Consider the following 23,222-nt stretch of genomic DNA (forward strand, 5'->3'; position numbering starts at 1 on the left):
AGTATTTCCTTTAAGCTAGGCTTGAAGGAAGGACTAGGTGATGAATAAAATGTTATTGATGTACAGATTTTTAGAAATAATAGTCATGGACTGTGGTTGCACTTACTATGGAGTTAACAAATCATAAGCTGGAAAACAATACTAGTACAGCATTACAAAATCTAGGGTTTTTTTTCTTTGTTTTAAGGTAGGATTTGTACATACTTCAGGTTTTTCTATTCTAGAAATTGAAGCATGACTTTTTTCTAGGTGAACAAAGTAATTAGAATAACCAATCAGATGAAGTCAGCCTCTAAAGTGAGTGGTGAAAGGGGGAAAAATTGCCGTTAGAGCCTATTCTGTTTCTGTCATGTTTTCTTTGTTCAAAGATGTTTAGTTGTAAGTTCTGGTATTCAGATTCTGTGATTGTATGCTATGCCAGTTGGCAAGGCATGCTGTTTTCCAGTAGAACTTACTCTACAGTGAATTTCTTGCATCAAAGAAAAAAACTTTATCTGCCACAGGATCATTTTTGGAAATGGTCTATCCACTTTGTTTTGGAGTGCTTCATGTGTCTGTGCCAAATACTTATATGCTAGTTGTCTGTGCTTTAGGCATAAGACTTAAGCCACAAGGTTCTTGTTCCAGGTGTTAAAAGACCTCAGAACGAGACACTTTGAAGGAAGAGATTAACGTTTTAAAAAGCACTCAATAAATATAATACTTCTCAAAAATCACATTTGATACACTAGCCTTCTGCTTGACTAATGAAAGATTATGTCATTTTTCAAAGTCATACTTAATCAYGTCTCTGCACTTTTGTAGCTGTTCTTAGCTCACTTTTTTTTTTCACTTTTACTGGAACAATTATTGTTATTTCAAAGTGCCTTTTAATACAATCTAATTATTTTGGCAGAAATGCAAACTCAGTGCCATTATATTAATTTTTGATATTGATTCCTTGTTTCTATCTACAGATAGAGAACAGTAGTTGTGTATTTTATTTAAGTTTTTTTTCTTTTAATACAGGAATGGGTTGGACAAGTAGAAATAAGTGCCCTTTCTCTTATGTACAAGTAAGAATACACTTTTTTATTTTTTTAACTGAGTTCTGTTAGTATGAGTTAGTTTGTTTCAGCCAAAAAAGATATGACAAATTATTACAATTTCTTTCTCAAGAAAGTTATAGACTTAATATATGCACATATGTGTGTATTAAAATTAGGGGGAGTATGTATACGCAGAGCTGTCAAGGTATTAGATAAAAATAAAGTTAACTTTTGAAAGTGACATCTAATTTGGAATCTGAATAATTTTCCATAATGTTACATGTCTCACCTACAAATTTGTATGGGTAGAATCATAAGTTTTGTAGTTCTGCTAGTTTACATATTGTAATTTTTCTTACTACAGTTTGTTTTCTTCCTGTTTCTCACCATCATCTGTACAGGAATGGAAACTGGATGCTGGATGTCTTTTTAAAAAAAAAAAAAAAAAACTGTGTATTTGCCACTTTAAAAGGCAGGAGCAGTTCTTTTCACAATGTAAATGTGAGAGCTGTGTCAGGCCTAATTTTAGGAGATGCAGGGGATCCTTAGACTGTCAGAAGCAGTCTGTTAGGCTGCTGGCATGTTCCTTGGTGTGCTTTCGCAGCTGGGTGCCAGCTATTGCCCCCTGCAGTCAAGCTCCAAATCAAGGCAAATGGCATAAGATGTAAATTTTAAAGGAAAACTGCATAGGATCATTTTAAAAAATTGACATTACAATTAGAAGTGAGTTATACCAAAACTATTTGAAAGTGTTGCGGTGTAGTGATATAGTGATTAATAATGGCTGTACTGTTGCACAAGTACATTTGGAGCTTCTCTACTGAAAAGGAAAAAGACAAATCAATTTGGTATTTTAAAACAAAAAGGATACTAAATATGGGGGTAAAAATACAAATGGCAACCCTGCAAGCAGTATTATTGCCTGGATGAGGAGAGAGGAGTATAAACATCTTGAACAGAAACAAGTGCTGTATTTTAATCCTTGTTAGCTTTATCTGTGATGAGTCTCTCCTGTGATATTGTGAGCTGAGAACTGTTGGGGTGTGTTGTGAGCCTCTCTTTGTGTGTGGGAAGGCTGAGGTGCATCACAGAAGAGAATATTGCCTAGAAGCCTCACACAGAAAAATGGCAGCGTGCTACAAAACACTTATGTGAACAAATGTAGGTGCTTTATAAGCTTTTTTTTTTTCTCTGACCAGAGACAGATGCAGTAGTATTCTTCAATATTCTTTCCTAGTAAGTGTATTCTAATAAGTATTTTCTTTCTTAGGAGAGATTTTGTAATCTACCGGGAACCAAATGCTTCTCCTTCACACGTAACTGAGAATGGCTTTTCAGATAAGGTAAAATACTTAATTCAGTCTTTCAACATAGTTTTAAGACTATTGTAATTAACAGCAAATAATTTAATGTGGAACTTATTAATCAATATAATGAAACACTCTGAGAATTTAATTAGTTCCTTTTGTTAGTTTCTTTTGTGTGTGCTATAACTGTTCTATTGATATATATGGCCGTTCTTTTTTTAAAATACATGTTCAACGTGTAGGGTGTAGTGTGCCTTTATAGTAATGTAAACTTTTTTTTTTAGTTACTAGTGATACTGACTTGTGTAGTTACCTTTTATATTAAATTCTTTTGACAGGACTTAAAGGATACTCATTAAATTTTTTGATAGTACTTTATTGAGATGCTGAGATATTGAAATTTAGCAAAGCACGTTGGCCCAATAAAGGGCATTTAAAAAGTACTGTTCCTACTAAAGATGAGTGTTATAAACCTTGTTTGTTTATTTTAAGGTGTTGCTATGTTTCTCAAATGGAAACCACTATGATATTGTTTACCCGATAGAGTACTCAGAAAGAGCTGCTCTCTGCCAGTGTAAGTATTGTGTTGGTTGATAAAAAGTGCTTATTTTCACCAAAAATTTTGATTTCTATTGGGTCTCAGTTGGAGAGGAAAGACTATATGTGAAAGTTTATTACCATCTTAGAGTAGCTTTATTTTCCAAATTAATTGTTAATGATTGTATGATCTTGCAAGTCTTGAATCACTACCATGTCATGGTTTTGAAGTACAATGTGTTTACAAAGGAAAAGACTTACTTGCCTCTGAGTGCTTCATCAAATTGGTTCATTAAATTTTTGTTTATATTAATCTGTATAGTTTGGATCAGTGTCCTCATTACAGCCTGTTTGTAGAATACATTATTTCAACTAACACTTAAACTTGCCTTTCCAGTTGAATTAATTTGAAATGTCTCTAAAATGATGGTGTAACATCTCACTTTGTAATTGCTTTTGTCCTTTCTTTCTCTTCCCCAGCTCTTCTGTATGAGCTGCTGTATGAGAAGGTTTTTGATACAGATGTAAAGCAAATCATAGCAGAGCTTAGTGCTGTTGATGTGACAGAGGAAAGTAATGGTAGCAGTGAAGTATCTGCTTCAGATTCAGAAGATGACAACTACAGGTAACTGATTTAAAAGTTAAGCTGCCCGTGAATATTGCACGTGAAAAGAGATAATATCCTTTAAATTTTATGGTGGATAGAAGAATCTAACAGGTTGAAACACTTAAAAGCATCAGGAGGAGAAACATAATGACAAGTTAAAACTGTGAAGGAATAAAATACATAACCTTCATCCTGTGTAAGGATAGGGTTCTTGGTTCTTGTTGCTCTGTTTTTTACTTCATTCTGACTTTGGGTCCCTTTACATAAGGGAATGTTGACAGTGTGTGTTGCTATTGCGACCTGCGTCTCTTCAAAAGAGTCTGATCCCCTGGGAGAACGGGCAGTATGCGGGTTGAGCACGGTAACTCCATGAGACTCCATGACTTGCTCTTGTAGGTTAATGGAGCTGCAGAGTCTAATCCAACTAGTGTTGTTCCCTTGGGGGTTGAAATCTCTACCAAAGAGGGGGTGCTTGGATAAAGCTATTGGACGAATACATATGGAGCTTTTACATTTGCATATTAGTAGTTTTCTTCAGTTGTCTAATGCTGTTCTTAAATCTCTGGCATTGAAGCTATGGAACTTACTCTGTTAGTGCAGCATATTCCTTTTTTTTTCCACTGGAAAACTTTAAAACTCTTTCTGAGGTCTATGAGGTGTTTGCTATTGTGCAGAGGAGTGGCATATGGCAGAAAGGTTTTTAAGACCTCAGGAGCTTCTTTTTTAATGCTGAAAGCCTGTAGAAGGGAAGCTGATAAAAATTGTCACAGACAGAAAGAAAACCCAAGTTTCAGGAAAGGGATTAACTTCCTTTCATGTTTGGAAAAGAAAAAATCCTAGGGAACCTTTCCAGTTAAAATATTCCTGCCTATGGAAACAATTATTGTAGCTAAATGTCAGAGTGGAAACCTTCATTCCTTTCTGTTCCTAGAGCTTCACTGAGGTTCTTAACCAGTAGCATTACCTTTATCAAGATTGTGTTTCCTAAGAAAATGCTGTTCTAACTTCTGTGGCCCCTTTGCAAAGAAGATCACTTGAGAATATCACATTTGAAGTTCTGAATTTAAATGATATGTCTTTGTGATGCAAGAACTCTCAACCTACTTCAGCAAAATATTTGTAATTTCTATATCTTTCTGGAAGATTTTTTTTTCCAAAGTTAGTTGCAAAATTCTTGATTTTTTTGCCAACTGATGACTGATTAGGTACATATAAGTTCAACATCCTACATCAAAAAACAAATTTTGATTTTTTAAAAAAATTATGTAGTATAGTAATGTTCAAAAATTAGTTGCTTCATCTAAAGACATAAGTGTTTCATGAAGAACCCTTCACCCTAATTCACCTGGGGTTCATGAAGAACCCTAATGTAGAGAAATATGAAGAGAAGGGTAGGTTTAATACTTTTATCCACTTCCAAGGTATTTCTTACACTGTTTCAAATTCTTTGTAATACAATACTACCCTAACATCTTTTGTCATTTTTTCAGGAGTAAAGCTACAATGGTTAGTGATATGAGTGGATTAAAGTCACTTTCTGGCAACAAGGTATTTATGTTATATTTTTCTCCCAAACAACTTATATTCTGCTATACTTTTTCAATGTTTAGTGTTGGTGAAATAATTTTGTGTTCCTAGTATACAGTACTTAAACTACTTAATACAAATGTTACTTTTCACAGAATTTGATGTCGTGTCTTTTTTATTTTTGCCCAGTTCTAAATTTTGTTCTGATATGTTTAAAGGAATCAGGCTGAATTATTTCTTTAAAGCTCTTTATGCTCTTACATACTTTCAGCTTCTCTGTATTTCACTTTAAAGCTTGAATACTTAGATATTTACAGTTTTCTATTTATGAATCCATGTAACTGACCACCTCAGCATGTTGTTCTGTTTCACACAGCACCTTAAGAGCAATGGGAATTCTACCTTCTCRGTCTTGTCTAAAAAAGTTCTTAAATCACTCAACCCATCAGTTTACAGAAATGTTGAATATGATGTTTGGCTGCAATCCAAATGGGGTAAGTAAAAGAATACCTGAAGTACTAGCTTGCAGAAAATGTTATCTGAAGTGGAACCTTTTTTAAGCACGCTTACAGAAGTGTGCGGTATAAGTGGTAGCTTGGATTTTAGGCATGGATATTCCCCATGTGTCAGTGTGTAGATTTAGAACGTAAACTATTGGGGTTTGCCCTTTTGTTAAATCACTAAGTAACTCTTCTAGTGTATGTAGTACACTAATAACTGTAATATTTCTGCTGATGTATTTACAGATCAGCAAAAACAAGATTTTTCTATTGCTGCTGGCATGCAATACTCAGTGGGCGATAAATGTAAAGTAAGTAATATTGCATTTTAGTTGTGTTAGAGGTGATATTTTTCCCCTTCTTGGTTAACAGTTTGATTATATCATCTTTCTAAATATTTTTTTTCCTGTATCTTCAACTGTACATATACTCATGGTGTTCATGATTTGAAGCTTACAGGTAAAAGAGGGGTGCTGGAGAATATGATCATTATTGTATACAAAGTTGTGTGCTTAACTGCAAGAGTTCAGTAAGATAACTGTGGACTTAAGCTTAGGTATGAAAACAAGTATATGTGGGCTTGCCAGTGTGGTTTGTCCTTGCTGAATGCTGTAGAGTGATACTCCCTGTATGGGAGGTAGGCGCATTTGGGGTTTTTCACTTAATTCAGGAGTTTTTAATCATAAAAGCTCTTTGTAGGGATGAAAAGGAAATACAGTTTCCATTAATGTTAAGATCTGGAGATGATTATTTGTAAAGTGGCTTTGTTCTGATCTCATCACTCTCGGGAATTAATTGCAGTGTCATGCAGCATGAGGCCCCTCTATAGGGTGGTAGCTTTAACAGTCCTATGAGAACTCTGAATGTTTAGTTTTTATAGACAAATAACCCTGATCATGTGTGAGCAAAACTTTTCTTTAAAAAGTGGCTGAAGAGTAAATTCTGAAAGACTGGTGTTCATGTTCTTAATAAAACTTATTAAACTCATGTTCACCAAAGTTTAATAGAGGAGTTATATACACGCCATATATATATATATATAGCTGCTGTTATATATACATGCCATATATATATATATATATGCATATATATGCATATATATATGGCATGTATGTAAGTGTGTATATATACACACACATATGCACACACTTTTTTATTGAGATTTTAATGATGAAACTTGGGGTCTTTTTTTAAGAGAAAGGTATTTTTGTTAAAGCATATCTTTTAAATTGTTTCATGTAGTTCTGAAAGCCTCAATTAAGTTATGTTGTCAGGAAAGTGCTTTTTTAAAATTTTTATCTCCTCTTTCTTCTCTTTACTTTTTGAGTAAATGATAAGGATTGAAAGTTTGCTTTTGATACATTTATTGAATTAGTGATGTTTGTTTCTTGGATCTCTTCTAGGGTCTCTTGCTATTTAGTAAAAGCATTTGTTTTTAATGTTGCCCAAAGAGTAAAGAGTTATATTCTGTTAGTTTATTCTTTGAACCTAATCCTTTTTGCCCTTAATATTTTTAAGGTGCGCTTAGACCACAATGGAAAATTTTATAATGCCCATATTCAAGAAGTTTGCTCAGAGAATGGTCCAGTTGTTGTATTTGTAGAAGAGCTTGGAGAAAAGTAAGCATAGTTTTCTTGTATCTTGCTTTTTTTTCCCTTGTGTGGGTGTATATATATATATATTTTTTTTTTTCAAAAAACAGAAAGACAGTTGAATTTGATATTTAATAAGGTGGCTAAGGAAGAAGAGATGATTTTGTAAGAAAACTGAAAATTTTGTAAGAATAGAAAGTTACCTTGCACTTTGTTGCCCTTTGAAATTTGAGTTGCACTTGATTTGGAATGTCTGTTATAAACATGACTTGAAAGAATGGCATTCATGTAAACTGCTGCTTGGACTTCCTAAGAGTATTCTCAGGTAAAACTGCAGTTTTTGCTAAATGTTCTAAAACACCAGTATAATGTTTTTCAACCCTGGCATCTATTGCAGTATTTGCAGTATATGGTAGTTAAGTTGCCTATTAAGTATATTACTTTTCTAAGATTGTTCTCCTGTTGTCTGTCCTAAAGACATTATAATACTCACTTCAGAAATAACTGATGAGCTATCCTGCCACCAAAAAAAAAAAAAAAAAAAACCAAAAAAAAACCAACACACTTTCATTTTTTTATGTATTTGTTATTGTAAAGTATCTATGTCCTTTGGAATGCAGGCTACATTTTCATAGCTTTATCAGACCATAACTTAAAAATCTGTTTTTTTTATTGTTGTTTTATTCATTGCTTGAGTGCAATCATGAAGATCCATCTGTTTTAATACATATGTAGTATTAATTAATACAAGCCTTGATCTGGTAATAAAGTTCCCCTTTCCTTCCCCACCCCTGTTGATTTGTAGGCATGCTGTCTCACTGAAGAGCCTTAAACCTCTTCCACAAACCTCTCCTATGGAGGGCTGGAACACTGTGCCAGGGAAGAAAATAAAAAAGTTTTTCCCAACATGGGGGCAGAATGCTCAGCCTGGTATGACTACTACTATTTTCTTTTTTTTTCTTCTTCAAACCTGTCTTTCTGTAATGGAATCCTTCCTGTCAAAGGCTTTGTCCTGGAGGGTTTTTTGAACAAAAAAGAGACTCTCGATAACTCTTCTATATATTATCTATATAAATATATAGATAATAAATCTATATAAATATATATAAATATATATATTTCATGTCTATACTGCAGATGTAGATTGCAGAGGGCTAAAGAATCAGAGCAAGCCAGTAAAACCCCAGTCAGCACTACCTCCTCGACTTCAGCATACTGTGGGAACCAGGCAGCATCAGTTCTTATCTTCTGGACCCCAATCTCATCAGACCTCAACTGATCAAAAATCTTCAAGCAGGATTCCTTCCCAAACTGTAAGGTAAGCCCCCCCAAATGTTTTCCTTACCTCGGACTCTAGCCAACCTTATTGCAGCCCAGGTACCTATCTCAGGTGCTTCCCAAATACTCTTTTGAAATGCATTTATTGTCCTTGTTATTGCCACCCTCTTTCTGTTACTAGAATGCAAACACAAGCTTCTGGTTTGTTTGACCACTTTTCTGCACCATTACTCCAAGTAGAATAAAGGATGTCGCCACTTTTGTAATGTTTCCTCTCACTCCCTCTGAAGGCATAAATATCCTAAAAATAAGTTCAGTTGAGCAGTTCTTAAAGCTCAAACATGGACTGTTTTGTTCATTTTGCATAGTAATGCTTCTGCCATTGAATGAATTTTTCCTTGCAGTTATGGAAATCTTTATCAAGTTGGTTTTGTGTGGCAATGGATAGCAGATTAGGGGAGTGGTGCAGTACAGAAGCAGATTAAATCACTTGGTGTGGGGATTTGATTTTTAACCATGATCATTAGATCCTGTAGTTAGCTTTATGGTCTTTCCAAATAGAATCAAATTGAATAAATCATGAATTAATTTCACCCCTCTCCCCATTTTCTTATAACTTGAGTAGTGAAGAAGTCGTATGAGTGCATATAGAATTGCAGAAACAATGTTGTGTAACTACTCCTCCTTTCCTTCTTAATCCTGAGTCTGCTTGATACTAGGTGGTAATTGGATTTTCTTGATGGAGTGATATGGTCTTCCTTTCTTTACAGAAAACCAGATCGTGAGAGACCTGAAGATCTGAACCAGAATAACAGAGATTGTAACTATTTTGGCCTGTCTCCAGAGGAACGGAAGGAGAAACAGGCCATAGAAGAATCTCGTTCACTTTATGAAATTCAGCAGAGAGATGAGCAAGCTTTTCCTGCCCTTTCTAATGTATGCTTTTTCAATTATTAGACTTAGAACTTTGGTTTTGCTGCTTTTACGTTATAGTGCGACTGCGAAGATAGAGTATTCTCTTCACAAGTCATTCTGTGCAGAAATATGTGCATCTGTAATACTATATACATTCAATGCAAGACAAAACTTGTAGTCTCACTCGCAAGTAGTTGGTGTCCACCTTGCACATTTTTTTAGGCATCAAAATGTGGAAGAAGAGAAATAGAGCTTCTGAAGCCGTGTGCTTTTTTCCTTTGTGTTGCTCATGTCTTGGGAAAGCTCTGCACTCTTCAAAACAAGAGAATCAATTTAGATGTTGCCTTTTCCTCTTGTCACAGTATCAGTTAAAGGTGAAGGCAGAATTTGTGCTGGAGCACAGCTTTCAGTTAGGAAATAGCTCAGTAAATGGCAGCATGATGCTTGAATTAGTATCAGGGATGACTCTTGTTTTCCATTTAGTTCAGAGAAATCCCACTTTGCCTATAAGTGACACTTTTTTTTTTAGCCTGAAAACTAATTGATTTCAGAATTTGCATGGTGATATATAGAACGAGTTTTTGGGTGTTCAAACTTGCTCCTTCTGTTTTAGTGTGAAACTTAGCTGACTTCAGTAGCCTTGTTGATCTGAGGGGAGGATTTAACCTTTAGGTTTTGATGGATTATTCTGTTGATGCTTGTGTTTTTAAAGTAAGCAGACGAAAGTTTTTGTAAGCCCAGAGAGGATATCCTCTGGGGAAAACAGCTGTGGCCCACATAAGTTTCCTTTGGAAATGCTTGGGGCTTTTTCCATTTAAATCCTTGGCCAAACTGAAAAGAGAACCAGACTGAGGATAAAATAGGAGATAAAAGATGAGCCTTAAATGTCTTGAGTTGTGAAAAGGAGTTATTTGGTTGTTTCTTCCCTTCCTTAGACTTCATTCTCCCTCTGGGCTCTGGTTGTGTTGTATCTATGGACCCACAGGAGGAGGCTGCAGTTTAAAAAAAAAAAAAMAAAAAAAAAAAAACAAAAAAAAAACCAAAAAAAAACAAAACCACCAAAACTTTAAGACAACTTACGCTTTAACTTTTCTTTTGTAAAGTAAAAATATTGAATGCTTTTAAAGAAAGCTTCTAAGAATTAAGCAACATATGAGAGTGGATGTATCTGAATGATACTAAGGTTTTTTCCTCTGCATACAAACGAGAGAAATACATGTATGAGACAAAGGTATAACATCATATCAGATGATTGCAAAGTTTCATTGGGCTTCTTATTTCTATTTTGCTCAACTTTAGAATCAGTCAGCTTGTCAAGCTGCTACACAGACTGTAGATAACTTCAACCCGAAAAAGTTCTCAAGTAATGAAAGGAGAAACAGCAAGTGGACTGCTGAAGGGGAAGAGCAGAAGAATAAAGGTAATGTAAAAATAAATTTTTTTACAAGAGTGTTGTTTGGACATTTTAGTTATGTCTTTAATCATTATCTGTTGAATTTATTCAAGATGAGGCATCTACTTGGCCAGCAAAATAGAAAAAAAAATTGTTTAAAAATAAAAACACACCCCGTTGTATTGAATTAAGGCAATCCCAAGGTAGTATTGAGTTGTAATTGTATTGAATTAAGGCAGTCCCAAGGTAGTCTCTTTCCAGGGTGTGCTTGGGAGAGGAAAAAAGGGCGCAACTTTCTGCTTTGAGTGTGCCTGAAGGAACAGGTACCTTTTTGGGATTTTTGTAGGGAAAATGAGAAATGAAAAGCCAAAATTCAGTGCTACCAGAGTTGCTATACATTGGATCCTCTTGAGTTGGAGCAAGGGGCCAGTAGAGGAGTACTAAAGGTGCTTATGGCGGGTCAGTTGAGAGAAAAAGTGAATTCAAGTTCTCAGTGTGACAGGATTAAGAGTTAGCATAAAGTGCTACAGGAAGGAGAGGAGAATGTGTATTCAAAAGGTACCCTTACCTCCCCCATCTTTTTTACTGTAAAATGGCCTTTGAATAATTTTTTTTTGTTTTTTTTCACCTGCCCCTCCAGCCCTAACTCTTTGTAGTTGTTGTTGTTCTTTGACTCTAGGTTTTTCCCCATTCGTGAGAAGTGGAACCTGAGAGTCATGGTTAAAATTTGTAGTTTTCAGTTAGCTGACGGGTAGTTGGTAAAACCCTGCCAAATACAACTGATTTTATTTACATTTGTCCTGTTAACTTTGCTATATCTGAACACTGAATTTGATCTTAACTGCTGATTTATATCTTTTATTTTTACTTTCTGACTAAATTCTAACTCTTTGGCTTCCTCACAGCAGCTGTTCATTTTAAATCCTTTTCATCTTATCACTTTAGTAAAAGCAGAGTCATTCCTGTAGTATTTTTATGGCACCTGTGCTGTAATGGGCACCAAGGAGCAGATTCTGAGACCTCTGAAAAATAACTTTGTTGGTAATGCAAAGAATATTTATCTAAACAAAGGTCTTTACTACAGCATTATGACATTTTATTGGCTTGCATAGCATGTACTCGTTTTCCTATAGTTTTTGTGATGTTCTTGATTGCATTGCTTCTGGAAATAGTTAATTCCTAGATTTTTAACCTATGTTTTCCTCAATATCTTGAGACCCGATTAGATCCTTAGGGAATTGGGAATAGTTTCTAATAATCAATATTGTTTTAGTTAACAATGCAGTCCAAGTATTATGGACTAATTTTTAAAAAACACACAGCTCCTATTAAATACATGAATTGGGTGGGAATTTGATTGACTGACAAGCAGAGGTTGCCAGATTTGAGTCGAGTTTAAAATTTGGGGGGGGGGGGAAGTACAAATTTTATCATACAAAGGTTATGCCACGACTGTGTGTGTATTTGTGTCTGTGGTTTTTTTAAATACCTCCCCAATATTTGCAGGTACTCGAGATATTAAACTGCTTATATCAGTCTGAAAGCTTTCTTGATCTGTGGAACATGGAAGCCTTCTGAACTGATCTTACTCTTATTTAGTCAAAAGTAAACAAGACTTTAAACTTCTTAGTACTTGCATGTGGAAACTGAAACATTTTTACTCTGATTTACAAATTGGATTTCTCGAATTGATGAAAATTGATTTCTCGTTCACTAGGACAGATATAGGATGAATGTTATGCATTTAAAACAAACATGGCTATATGAATTTCTTGCTTCCCCCAGGCATCCCAAAAGCAGTTAACAACTGTCATTCAAACATCTGCAGGAATTCTTTAAAAATCCTGATTAGAGTTGTTGCTTTAGGTTACTGTCCTAATAACTGGTAGTTTTGGCATCCTTTGTTACTGGGGAGGAAAAAGAATTTTGTATTTTCTGAATATATTGAGGTAAATCTTATTTTGGAGATTTAATTTCTGGAAAGACAAACTTTAACTGGCTTACATTGTAATAGTCATAAATGGTGTAATGGTTCATTTACTAGGATACGTCTTTGTGTTACAGAGACAAATTCCAGACAGATCCACCTAAGTCAGAAGCCTGAGCCAAATTCATCTGAGGTAAACTTAGAGAACAAAATTTCATTTTATTTTTTTTAATGTTATTGCTTCTATGATATGTGATTGGCAGAGTAATAGCTGCCTTTGAGCTGTGATTGCTGCTGCTTTACAACTTTTGGTGAAATTATTCTAAGATTTGAGGCTTGTATTGCTGTCAGCTTTCCTCAGGCCCTTTAATCTATACTTGTGGTCTTTCTATGCAATCTGAATTCTCAAATTTAGACTGTCCTAAGAGCACTTATGAATCTAGATTTGCAGTTACTTAGAGTCTGTGCCTTAAGACCACAGAAGATTTGAGGTTTACCAATAGCTACTATGCTAACAGACCATGATCTCTGAACTTCAATAAGATTCATGGCCTCTTGTTAGCTCTTTATGTCTGCTGCYGTTTCAACAAGCAAAATATTACACTAGTATAATAAAGACCTAATGCTTAGCCCATGCCTATCGTAGTGTGTTTCAGTATCCTTGCATGTCTTGGAAAAAAACAGTTTTGTTATTAGACTAGTCATGTCTGTTGTTTCTAACTTTACTTTAGAAGAATAGTCAAGATGAGAGTCATCCGAAAGCTTCCTCTCCTTTGGAACAAGTGAAAAAAGACTCTCCGATTCTTGTTGAACAAGTAAGAAATACTTGCTTAATTTCAAATTTTTTCAGTCAGGAGTCTTCAAAAAAGGGAGGCTTAAAAACACGTACTTGGCTGTGATTAATGGTTGGTTTTAATTATGTAGTAATTACTATGGTGATAATACCAAGACGCCCCACTTCACAGTTAAGAATCTGTTGTGTCCAATGTAAAAGGACAAACCGTGATAGAAAAGCAACTGTATCCTTCTGTATTCTGAGATGGAATATTTCTTATCTTTCTTTTAAGTTACAGTACTTTAAGTTCTTTATCATCCCTCCCTTGGCATTCTCTGAGGTTGTTGTAATAGTTTGAGTGGTACAAGCTCTGTAGAGCTAAGTGCAGAGTTCTTCACACCTGATATAACTCTTATGTGTAAAGCTTGTCAGATGCTAGTTGGTATTTGACTGTTGTGATGGTGGTAGTCTGGGTAATGCTGGGTCGCCAAGCTTTTATTGGTGTAGGCTGGGCTCCTTAGGGCTCAAACAGGCTGATTTAGAATAATTTCCTGTGATCCTTTTGCTTTCACAGAAACTGACTGACTGCTTGCCTAGTGTGACTCCTGCACCAATCTATTCTGAGGTGCATCTGCCTCCAACAGTGCCTTCTGTACCAGCCATCGTGCCAGCTTGGCCAAGTGAGCCAGCAACCTACGGACCACCAGGTTTGAAGAAACATTAACGTGCTTCAGAAATCGCTAACCCCGATACAGGTTTTAACCATCTTGCTAAACTGAAAATGCCTCTAGGAGACATAATTTCAAGTATTTTCACATCCTAAGGGCAAACCACTTAAAGGGATGTAGTGAGTCATTGCTCTAAGTTTGTGAAAGTCCTACAAGATTCTTTTTTAATTGCCCATACATATAATTCCCCCGACTCCTTATCTGAAAGTGGAGGAAATGAATGGCCAAGTATCTAATGAGTCTGATCCTCAGCTCACTTTTGCAAAACCAGTGCAATACTTTGTGTTCTGTGTGTCCCCTGATACGTAGAATTGGCTTAGATTCAATATTGCTCATAAAGTCAGGCACTGTATCTTATCCCTCTCATCTTTCTGTACAAGGCCTGGCCTTGGGGTCAGCATAGCATGTTCACATGGCACTCTAGTTGCTGCAGTCATGTTGACATACCTGAGTTAACTGCATTGATGACAGAAGGTGTGTAGCCCAGGCAATGTGGCCTTTGGTTCAGAGGTGAACCAGAATTGTAAAGAAGCACATGAAAGCTTCAACCACACACACACACACACACACACACACACACACACACACACACACTCTCTCTCTCTCTCTCTCTCTCTCTCTCTCTCTCTCTCTCTCTCTCTTTCTCCTCCCCCCCCCTTCTGTCTTCCTCTTTTCCCCTTCCCTCCCTCCCCCTCCGCTTTCATATTTAAAAAAAAAAAAAAAAGCATGGTAAAGATTTAATTATTTCTGCAAAGTTCAACTTTTATCCCTGCTGAGTACTATTCTCTGCATTTAGCTGTATCTTCTGATGTCTGAMTTCCTGACTCAAGTTGCCTCCTTTGTCTCCTTGAATACTTCTATTTTTCCTTTTGAAGCTTGTTTTCCCACTGAGGCTTTCTTGTTTAAAGCTGCATATAACTGAAGGTTCCCCTCTTTTTCTTTTTTTTCTTCCCCCACTTAGGTATTCCAACCCAAATACCTGCTCCTTCATTGATGCCGGCCCCAGCAACGGGACCCGATTCTATTGTATCCCAGGCTCAGGTAACATCTGCTCCAATTGCTGGAGTTCCTGTGTCGATACAAGTGGTTAACCAGCCTTTAATACCTTTGCTTCAGACTCTGAATCCTTATCAGGATCCGCTATACCCTGGATTTCCCCTTAGTGAAAAGGGAGAAAGAGCTGTTGCACCCTCTTACTCCCTGTGCAATACTGGGGAGGACTTGCCTAAAGGTGAGGAGCTCTCTGGTTTGTGTCTTGCACCATTTTTTTTTTAATAGGTCTGCTTGAAATGTAAATAAAGGCAACTGTGTTTAGGCTGTTTCAAAAGATCTAGTTGTTGCATTTCCAGAACTTTGTGGTGGGAGGGGAAAGAAGTGATACACCGATGTCACTCTTCTAGTTGTGCATTAACATTGCAGTTTTAAGTGATTACACCTAGAAATCTGATCAAATATTTTTTATGCTTGCTGATTTATCCCACTGTAACTTGAGACATTGTGAATTTATAAGACTTTCTTCAAAAATCTGTTCCCTTATACAATAGTGTAATTAAGTTGAAAGCATATTCAACAATTTCCTTACTGATCTGTAAAAAATGTGGGCTTTGGTTTACTAAGTGTATGAAAAAAGTTTAAGGACATTCAATCTCTACTGCATGGTGGCAGGCACTTACTGACAGAAACTGGGAGGTCAGTTCCATAAATGGTTAAAGTGAAATTTGGATTGCAGGTGAGTTGCAGATATTCTTATGGCGATGAAAGGGCAACTAAAGATATGCAGGCAGCAGCAGCTTAAAATGCAAGTGTGGTGGGGTTTGTGTGTTTTTTCCTTTACTAGAGTGGAACTTTATGCAGGGACTAATATTTGTATCAGGTGAAATATGCTATAATAGGTCTTCATGGWTTTTTTTTGTTTTCTTCTGCAGATAAGAATATTCTGAGATTTTTCTTCAATCTTGGTGTGAAGGTAACTTTCTAAATGTACTCATGTTTCTGTGTTTATAGTAACATAAAATATGCATGTAGTACAGAACTTTGGTGGAGCTGTATGCTTCAAGTTTCTCTTCAAGCCTGAAATGCTTCTGTTGTTTTCTGTTGAATTGGGGAGTCCTGACACTAGTCCACATCTTAGCTCAAGTTGTTGACAGAAATAAACGTGTGGCAACGGTGTTCAGATCTATCTAGGAGTCAGCAGGTTATGTGCAGTCAACAGAAATTGTTGTTTCTGTTTTTGAAATTCACAGAAAAAAGAGTGTAAGTTTGAAGATGCTTTTTTTGGAAGCAGTATGGAGTGAAAGAGGAAAACCCCTCTAGCTTCATCGTGTGTGTGTGTGTGTGTGTGTGTGTGTGTGTGTGTGTGTGTGTACGTACGAACGTACTGGCCCAGGCCTTTCCATACCTTTCTCTGTGGAGGTTTCCCCAAGCTACTTGCATGTCTGGCCTGCCTATGCAGGCTAAAGGCAGTCTCTTACTTTTAACTTTTTAAGTAATTAAAATAGTGGTTGATAAATATATGTGGTGCAATTTGAGAGGAGGGAATTGTCCAAAGAGGCAACACTTAATACCATTTTTGTTAGCGGGCCTGGTCAGTTGCTTCTGTGTGTAACAGTGTTCCTTTTCCCACATCCTCTCACCCCTTCTCTCAGGCAAACCACTTTGGAAAAATTGTTAAGCTCCCAGGCATGTTTCCTTATGCTTTGGTTATAAAGTGTAATGGTTTTCTGTGGTGTTTGCACAGGGAGGGGAGTTTTGAAAGGAGGAAAGTGTTCAGCACCACATACAAAGAAAAATTAAATTTGGTAACTTTGTATACTTAAGTCTTTTTGATTTATTTAATAGAAAATCCATAAGTCATCAACAGGTTTGACTGCAATGTGTTTGAACAGTGTTTGCTTCATAAGCCTATCTAGGGATGTGTTATTTAGCTTTTAGTCTGTCATTGTAATGCTTCAGCACCATCTACTGGTCAAATGCCCAAGTTTTGGTAGTTTGGTGACAAAATCAAGGTATACCTGGAGCTAGGTTTTGGATTCTTGTGCTTTGCTTGCATGCTCTGTTATCCACACCCTCCCAGCTGCCTGTTCAGAGTGAACCCCGGAGTTCTCAGGACAAATAGGTCTGGTTCAGTAGTTTGCTTCAGGGACTTTTCTCTGTGGATAGTGCAGACAAGACTGTGCTAGGCTTTGAGCTTTACTCCCTGTGCCCAGTTCTTCAATATTTTCTTTCCTTGTGCCCTCAGCAGCCTTGCACATTGTTATGTGCGCCTTTAAAACATGCACCTTGGTGTTATGCTATTAGAATCATCTTATGGCTACTGTAAAAAAAAAAATATCCCTCTTGTGCCAATTGCTGTCCCTGTGCAGGAAAGCCTGTGCTGGGAAGCCCTAACGCTGGTTGATGTAATTGCCTCCTTGCCTGCTGAGGGGGGAGGTACCCCCTGAAGTGGGTGACTTGAGGGGTGTTAGTGTCACCCGTTTTCATCTGTGGTTCAGAAAAAGCTGCAGCTAAAAACGTTGAGACTCCCACCACTGTCTGGAACCTGTCCCGTGTGGAGATCAAACCTGTACCTTTTATTAAAAGGCTTTAAGCAGGCTAATTCGTAGGTTGTGTGAACTAATACAGGCTTTAATCCTTAAGGATTGACCTTGGGACATGGCCTCATTCCAGGTGTCTATGCAGGTCTGTTCTTGAGGTGAGCATGTGTGAACGGTATGATTTTGTAGTGGTGGTGTGTGTGTGGGGGGAGTTTTGAGAAGCGAGCTAGTGGAGCAGATTAATAATTGTGACTTTTTTTTGAAGTGAATTGGAAATATGTTTCTTAAATATATAGCTAAAATGTGGCTTACAGTATCCTGTTTTTAAATTAACTATACAGGAGCTATGTGATCAAGTTTATTAGGTGTAATGGTTGCCCATTCCTGCTGTATTTGGTGGGAAGAAAAAATGGGAATGTGATCCTGAAACCCCAGAAATTGTTTGGAACTGAGGGCACTGTGAAGAAAACTACTTTCATTTCTGTCATTAACTGCTCCAAAATGGTAAACAAGCTGTGTGTTGTTATATGTACATGAACACTCTTTTCTTTTTGTCTTCCAGGCATACAGCTGTCCTATGTGGGCACCCCATTCTTACTTGTACCCCCTGCATCAGGCCTATCTAGCTGCCTGTCGAATGTACCCCAATGTTTCCCTGCCCGTGTATCCGCACAACCTCTGGTTCCAGGAGGCTCCGCCGACTCCGAATGAAAATGAAACCGCAAGAGCAAACAGGCACTTTGCTATTCAGAATGAGGCCAGACCCAATGGTCAAAGTTCCCAGGCTGACAGTCGGTCTCCATCACTGCCTCTGATCCTATCTACAGCTCAGGTGTCAGAAAGTCGAGGACAAATCTGTGTGGAAGCGGAGACTCCAGTGCAAGCTCTTCACACAAACTATGATGAGTCCCTGAGAGGGAAAAATATCTTCCCACAACCCCCCTTTGGACACAGTCCCTTTATAGGAGCTGTTCCAATAGCACCTCCTTTCTTTCCTCACTTCTGGTATGGCTACCCCGTTCAGGGCTTTATTGACAATTCAGCAGCAAGACCTAACGTTCTCCTGTCACCCGAGGAGAAAGAGGCGACGCCTGGCAGCTCCACCAGCGGCTATTTGGTGAAGGAGTGCGGCCCGCCACTTCCCGGAGGGAGCTGCGTGGAGCAGCCCAACGGGGGCAGCGGCTGCGCTGCGGCACCGCTGCCCGCGGCCGGCAGCGAATGCAGCGCCAAGGAGTCRCTGGCCAGGGCAGGCAAGGTGGAGCCAGCCTGCACTCCTGCTGCTTCCGCGAAACAAGCAATAACGGGGCTGCAGAAGCGCGCCCCGCAGGCACAGGGGAGTGAGAGGCAGGCAGCCATGCCCAAACCCAYGGCACCGCCGTTGGCAGAGCCACCGAAAAACGAACTGAGAAGCTCTGTTCCCAGTCGTAAGGAGAAGGCTGATAAAGCTAGAGACTCCAAGGGTCCTGCCAATGTACAGATGGAAAGCAGGGCTCCGAGAACACGGGAGGAGAGCTCTGAAGATGAAAGTGAAGTTTCCGATATGCTGAAAAGTGGCAGGTCCAAGCAGTTCTATAACCAGACTTACGGAGGAGGCAGAAGGCCTAGGCTCGAGTGGGGGTACTCCAGTAGGGGAGGATACCAGTTCCAAAGGAATGAGGAAGCCTGGAARGGGCCGCCCAGCAGAAGCAGAGATGAAGGCTACCAGTACCAGCGAAACTTCCGCGGGAGGCCGTATAGGAATGACAGGAGAAGGGCAACACTGGGAGATAATCAGAGGGGGCATCAAGCATAGGATGAATGGATAATTGAGATTTTTAAATGCAAAAAGTCGTTTGATGTAGATGATTCAAATCTTAATCTTTTTCTTTATAATAAAGCCCAAGGTCTTAAGTTTTGGTAAGCAAAGACTTGGAGGACATGAACTCCTATTTTTTTTTTTCTCTTGGGGATTACAAAATTTGTTTGGCTTAGTATTTTTTTTTTCTTGATGTCAAATTAGAAAACATTAATATAGGTTTAGTTTTTGATTTTTTTTTCATGAAGGTTTGTGTGTGTTATAAGATGGTTAAATGTGTTTCCTAGCGTGACAAATTAAAGCATTTGCTGTGATCTGGATTCTGAAATAGATGGTAACATTGCACCAAATATAAATGTATATTTTATCATCCAATGCCTTAGTTCTGAACTGAGCTAAAGGAATTCTCAGCCTACTGCACTGTTGTCTTTGATATGCTTCCAACCCAAAGGCCTTTCATCTCAAAAATCTGTCAGACTTGAATGTTTCTCTTCCGTGTGTTACACATATGGCAGCCAGCTAACCTTGTGTCTTAGGTATGTTGTATATAGTTCTTTTAATATTCATAGGGTCTATTTTTGAATTTTAAAAAGCATTTATTTGTTGAAATCAAAATCAAGACAAGCAGTCAAGAATAGCTGTGTACGAATTGATAGGAATGGCTGTTTCCACCAAGAATTCTTAATGCTGGTGCGACTAGAATGGTGCCTATGCCAACTTAATTACAAAGACAATAAAAATGTAGATGCTATGCATTTCCAAAATAATTCTGAATCTGTTATAATAGCAGACTTTTTTTAATGCCACTTTAACACTAATGCACTGACAAATCCTAGATGTTTTGTGAGGAAGAGATGCATAAAATACATGTTACTTTTTTAAGTTTGTATGATGAGCTACTGTTCAGTATTCTTTTTGTTGTTGTTGCACTGTTGATGCAAATTTGTGTTTTGCATGTACAACTCACTGCTGGAACTACKTTTTTAAAACCCAGCTGGGTGTAGGCTCCAAGTGTGCTCTGCTTTTCCCTAGACTTCAGAAGAAAGTGGCTTCTGCCTTATATTTTTACACTGTGTCAGACTTTGGGTTGCTGTTTCTTCTGACCCCAGACCCATCTCTGCAGTGATCCTCTTGCCTTTGCAGTTGGGATGTTGGGCTGCCCCAACCCCACGYGTGGTGTGCGCAGTATTCACACAGCTCTGATGCTCTGTAAAATAAACTGTTGTGTATATTTTTATATCTCTGTATATACTAGTGTAAGAGGTGATGGTACCCTTTTATTAATGTCTGAGATTGTACACCCTTGATCAGGAAACTTGAGTGATAGCTATATGTGGAAAAAAACTTTTCAGATGCATGCTGTGTATAACCCCCTAATTAAAATAAATGTTTGTCCTTTCATTTTGTTTCCTATGTGGTATTTATGCAYTGGAAGCTATTCTTGCAAGGACAGGACTGCTGTGGTTGTGTTCTGCTGCTGCAAATGCTTGTGGCCACCCCCAGAACTAAGAGCAGTTAACAGAGGGGCCAGCTGCCCCTTGGCTGAAGTGGTAATGGCTCTGCTGTGGACTCTGTGCAGCAGCAGCAGCAGCAGCAGCTTTTTGGCTTGCTTAGTGTAAGTGTACTGAAGGCTAAAGTTACTCTGTGTGGGTATATAATATATAGTGTGTACATACATATACATTCACTGTGACTACTTCAGCAGCAGCAGCAGCAGCTTTTTGGCTTGCTTAGTGTAAGTGTACTGAAGGCTAAAGTTACTCTGTGTGGGTATATAATATATAGTGTGTACATACATATACATTCACTGTGACTACTTAGGGAGATTTCTTGTTATACGTGAAAACCTTCCAAGAATGGCAACTCCTTTTATAGCCCGTCTATCTATTTCAGCTCTTGCTGAAATGCATTCAGTGTGAGAGCAGGCACTCACTGCTGAGGGCTGTGCACAAAGAAGGGCAGGACAGGGCCTACAGCTCCTTCTCAAGAAGTAATGGTAAACAGGGGCATGACAGTAGCTGGCAGGGCTGTGTCAGTTGATTTTTAAATGACTTGTTAAAAYATTTGAGGGGAGATGGTGCATTTAGCTTTGCTGCTCTAGGAGAGTTCAAAGAGACTTCAAAGCACCAATATTTGTTTTCCCCACCTTCACTGTTGATATTATTTTTCTGTTTTTGCTGAAGGACTTTCTGGTTGACAGACTAAAGAACCTCTCTCTTTGCAAGAAGTTTCAGACATACGAATCCCACTATGTATTATATTTARATTGCACTGAAGTGAGGGGTAGAGCTTCAGCTATTTGCTAAATCAAATTTTTAACTTGCCCTATTTGGGGCTGATCACCAAAAGATGTACAACCCAGGTGCCCGGGCCTTTCTTCTCCTCTACCTGGAGCAGAAAAAACTTTCAGGGAGCTGGCGTTTTCTTAGAAAAAAGCCTCTCCAGTCTGATCTGTATCTGTCTTGCTGCTGACCCAAGGCTCATGATCATTATGCTGCACTAAGTTTGTTAGCAGAAGAGAACTGGATTTATGCTGTCAGTCATGGACAAGTAGTGTTAAATAAGGCCTGACTCTACAAGGACTATAAAATATCTGAATTATTAATGGCCATAATAGCTCAGAGAGGAAGAAGCAAGCTTTAAAAAAAAAAAAAAAAAGTGGGAGGACTTCTTGGCTTTAGGTGCCTGGAGTAAAAAAAAAAAAAAAAAAAAGTGGGAGGACTTCTTGGCTTTAGGTGCCTGGAGTAGTGGGCTCTCTGGCCAAGGAGGTGCCCTGCAGGGGCTCGGCTTCCACATCCCCCTTAGAGAGCAGGCAGTACTGCAGCCCCTCACAGCAGCCCTGGCCGAAACAGCAGTGTCCCTGCCACTCAGTGGCAGGTGCTCCTGCCACTTGCTGTGGTTTAAGGCAGCATTACTGCTTTACCATGAACTCTATACAGTAATAATGGCATTTAAAGCAGCTCACTCTATTTTTCATAGGTTAGATATTGGGCCTTAGAGGAAAAGCTAAAATACAAAAAATGATCCAATGAACAGTACAATAGAAACAAAAAACTGTTCCCTCCTTTTGAAACATCCACTTTGGTTCTGTAAATCCCTAGAAGTGCTATTAAAAACCCTCCCTGCACAAGCAGGCTTTGCTTTATACTAAGGTGAAACTTTATTCTGTTTTAGAGCATGAGGAACCCCCCTAACTCTCAATTATACCCTATGCTCACCCATTTACTGCTATATCATCTCTACACCTTGATAAAGCTCTGCTTAGAAAAGCACTTTGTTACAAATTCACCAGCACATCAGGTAAGTGCTSGCTTCAGCTCTGAGTAACTGTATCTATGATCTTAGAGGAGAGCAAGGCTTCATGGGCAAGGAGTCAGAACTTGTGAAGAGAGGGTTTAATTACTCAAAACCTTCCTATGACAGAGCGCTTCAAACAAGCGAGCAGAAAAAAAGTGAACCATTCTTTACTATCCTTTGCTATGCAGACTCAAAACAGAGGTCAGCTACAAAATATTTAAATGATTTTAAGTATTTTCTTTAAGATTTTATTCAAGTGAGTATTCTGCTCTAACTCCGGGGCAGAGAAGAGAGGTATAAGTCACGGGCATTGTTTCTATTGCACCTTTTGCGTGTTTTGCATGTCAGGGTCATAAAAACACACATATACACAAGTAGTAGTTCAATATTTGCACTGTATCAGAGAAGAGTGTTTCCATTTATTTATGAAACCCTCATCTAGAGAGATTCAGCTTTTTTTAAAATAAGATTAGTTTCTGCCTC

General features: G+C 38.0%; 1 protein-coding gene across 4 annotated transcripts in view; it reads left to right on the forward strand.

Annotated features, from left to right (window-relative positions):
• The window catches only part of OTUD4 (OTU deubiquitinase 4), a 23,570-nt gene extending 2,861 nt beyond the window's left edge, over positions 1-20,709 (forward strand). Inside the window, exons 4-22 of one of the 4 annotated variants that reach the window (XM_026042616.1) lie at positions 1,009-1,055; positions 2,299-2,371; positions 2,828-2,909; positions 3,353-3,497; positions 4,970-5,027; positions 5,383-5,500; positions 5,753-5,817; positions 7,025-7,125; positions 7,904-8,028; positions 8,236-8,416; positions 9,147-9,312; positions 10,591-10,711; positions 12,749-12,804; positions 13,343-13,426; positions 13,961-14,093; positions 15,076-15,155; positions 15,231-15,345; positions 16,040-16,080; positions 18,210-20,709. In XM_026042616.1, coding sequence (XP_025898401.1) covers positions 1,009-1,055; positions 2,299-2,371; positions 2,828-2,909; positions 3,353-3,497; positions 4,970-5,027; positions 5,383-5,500; positions 5,753-5,817; positions 7,025-7,125; positions 7,904-8,028; positions 8,236-8,416; positions 9,147-9,312; positions 10,591-10,711; positions 12,749-12,804; positions 13,343-13,426; positions 13,961-14,093; positions 15,076-15,155; positions 15,231-15,345; positions 16,040-16,080; positions 18,210-19,439 — 3,021 coding nt within the window. In that variant the 3' untranslated portion in view covers positions 19,440-20,709. Of the gene's footprint in view, positions 1-259; positions 298-1,008; positions 1,056-2,298; positions 2,372-2,827; positions 2,910-3,352; positions 3,502-4,969; positions 5,028-5,382; positions 5,501-5,752; positions 5,818-7,024; positions 7,126-7,903; positions 8,029-8,235; positions 8,417-9,146; positions 9,313-10,590; positions 10,712-12,748; positions 12,805-13,342; positions 13,427-13,960; positions 14,094-15,075; positions 15,346-16,039; positions 16,081-18,209 lie in introns of those variants that run through there. The other 3 variants (XM_026042617.1, XM_026042615.1, XM_026042619.1) reach the window with 3 other exon arrangements.
• The last annotated feature ends 2,513 nt before the right edge of the window (positions 20,710-23,222 follow it).

This window comes from Nothoprocta perdicaria, unplaced genomic scaffold, assembly GCF_003342845.1.
Source record: "Nothoprocta perdicaria isolate Ctin4 unplaced genomic scaffold, notPer1 scaffold_31, whole genome shotgun sequence".
NCBI classification, from domain to species: Eukaryota; Metazoa; Chordata; class Aves; order Tinamiformes; family Tinamidae; genus Nothoprocta; species Nothoprocta perdicaria.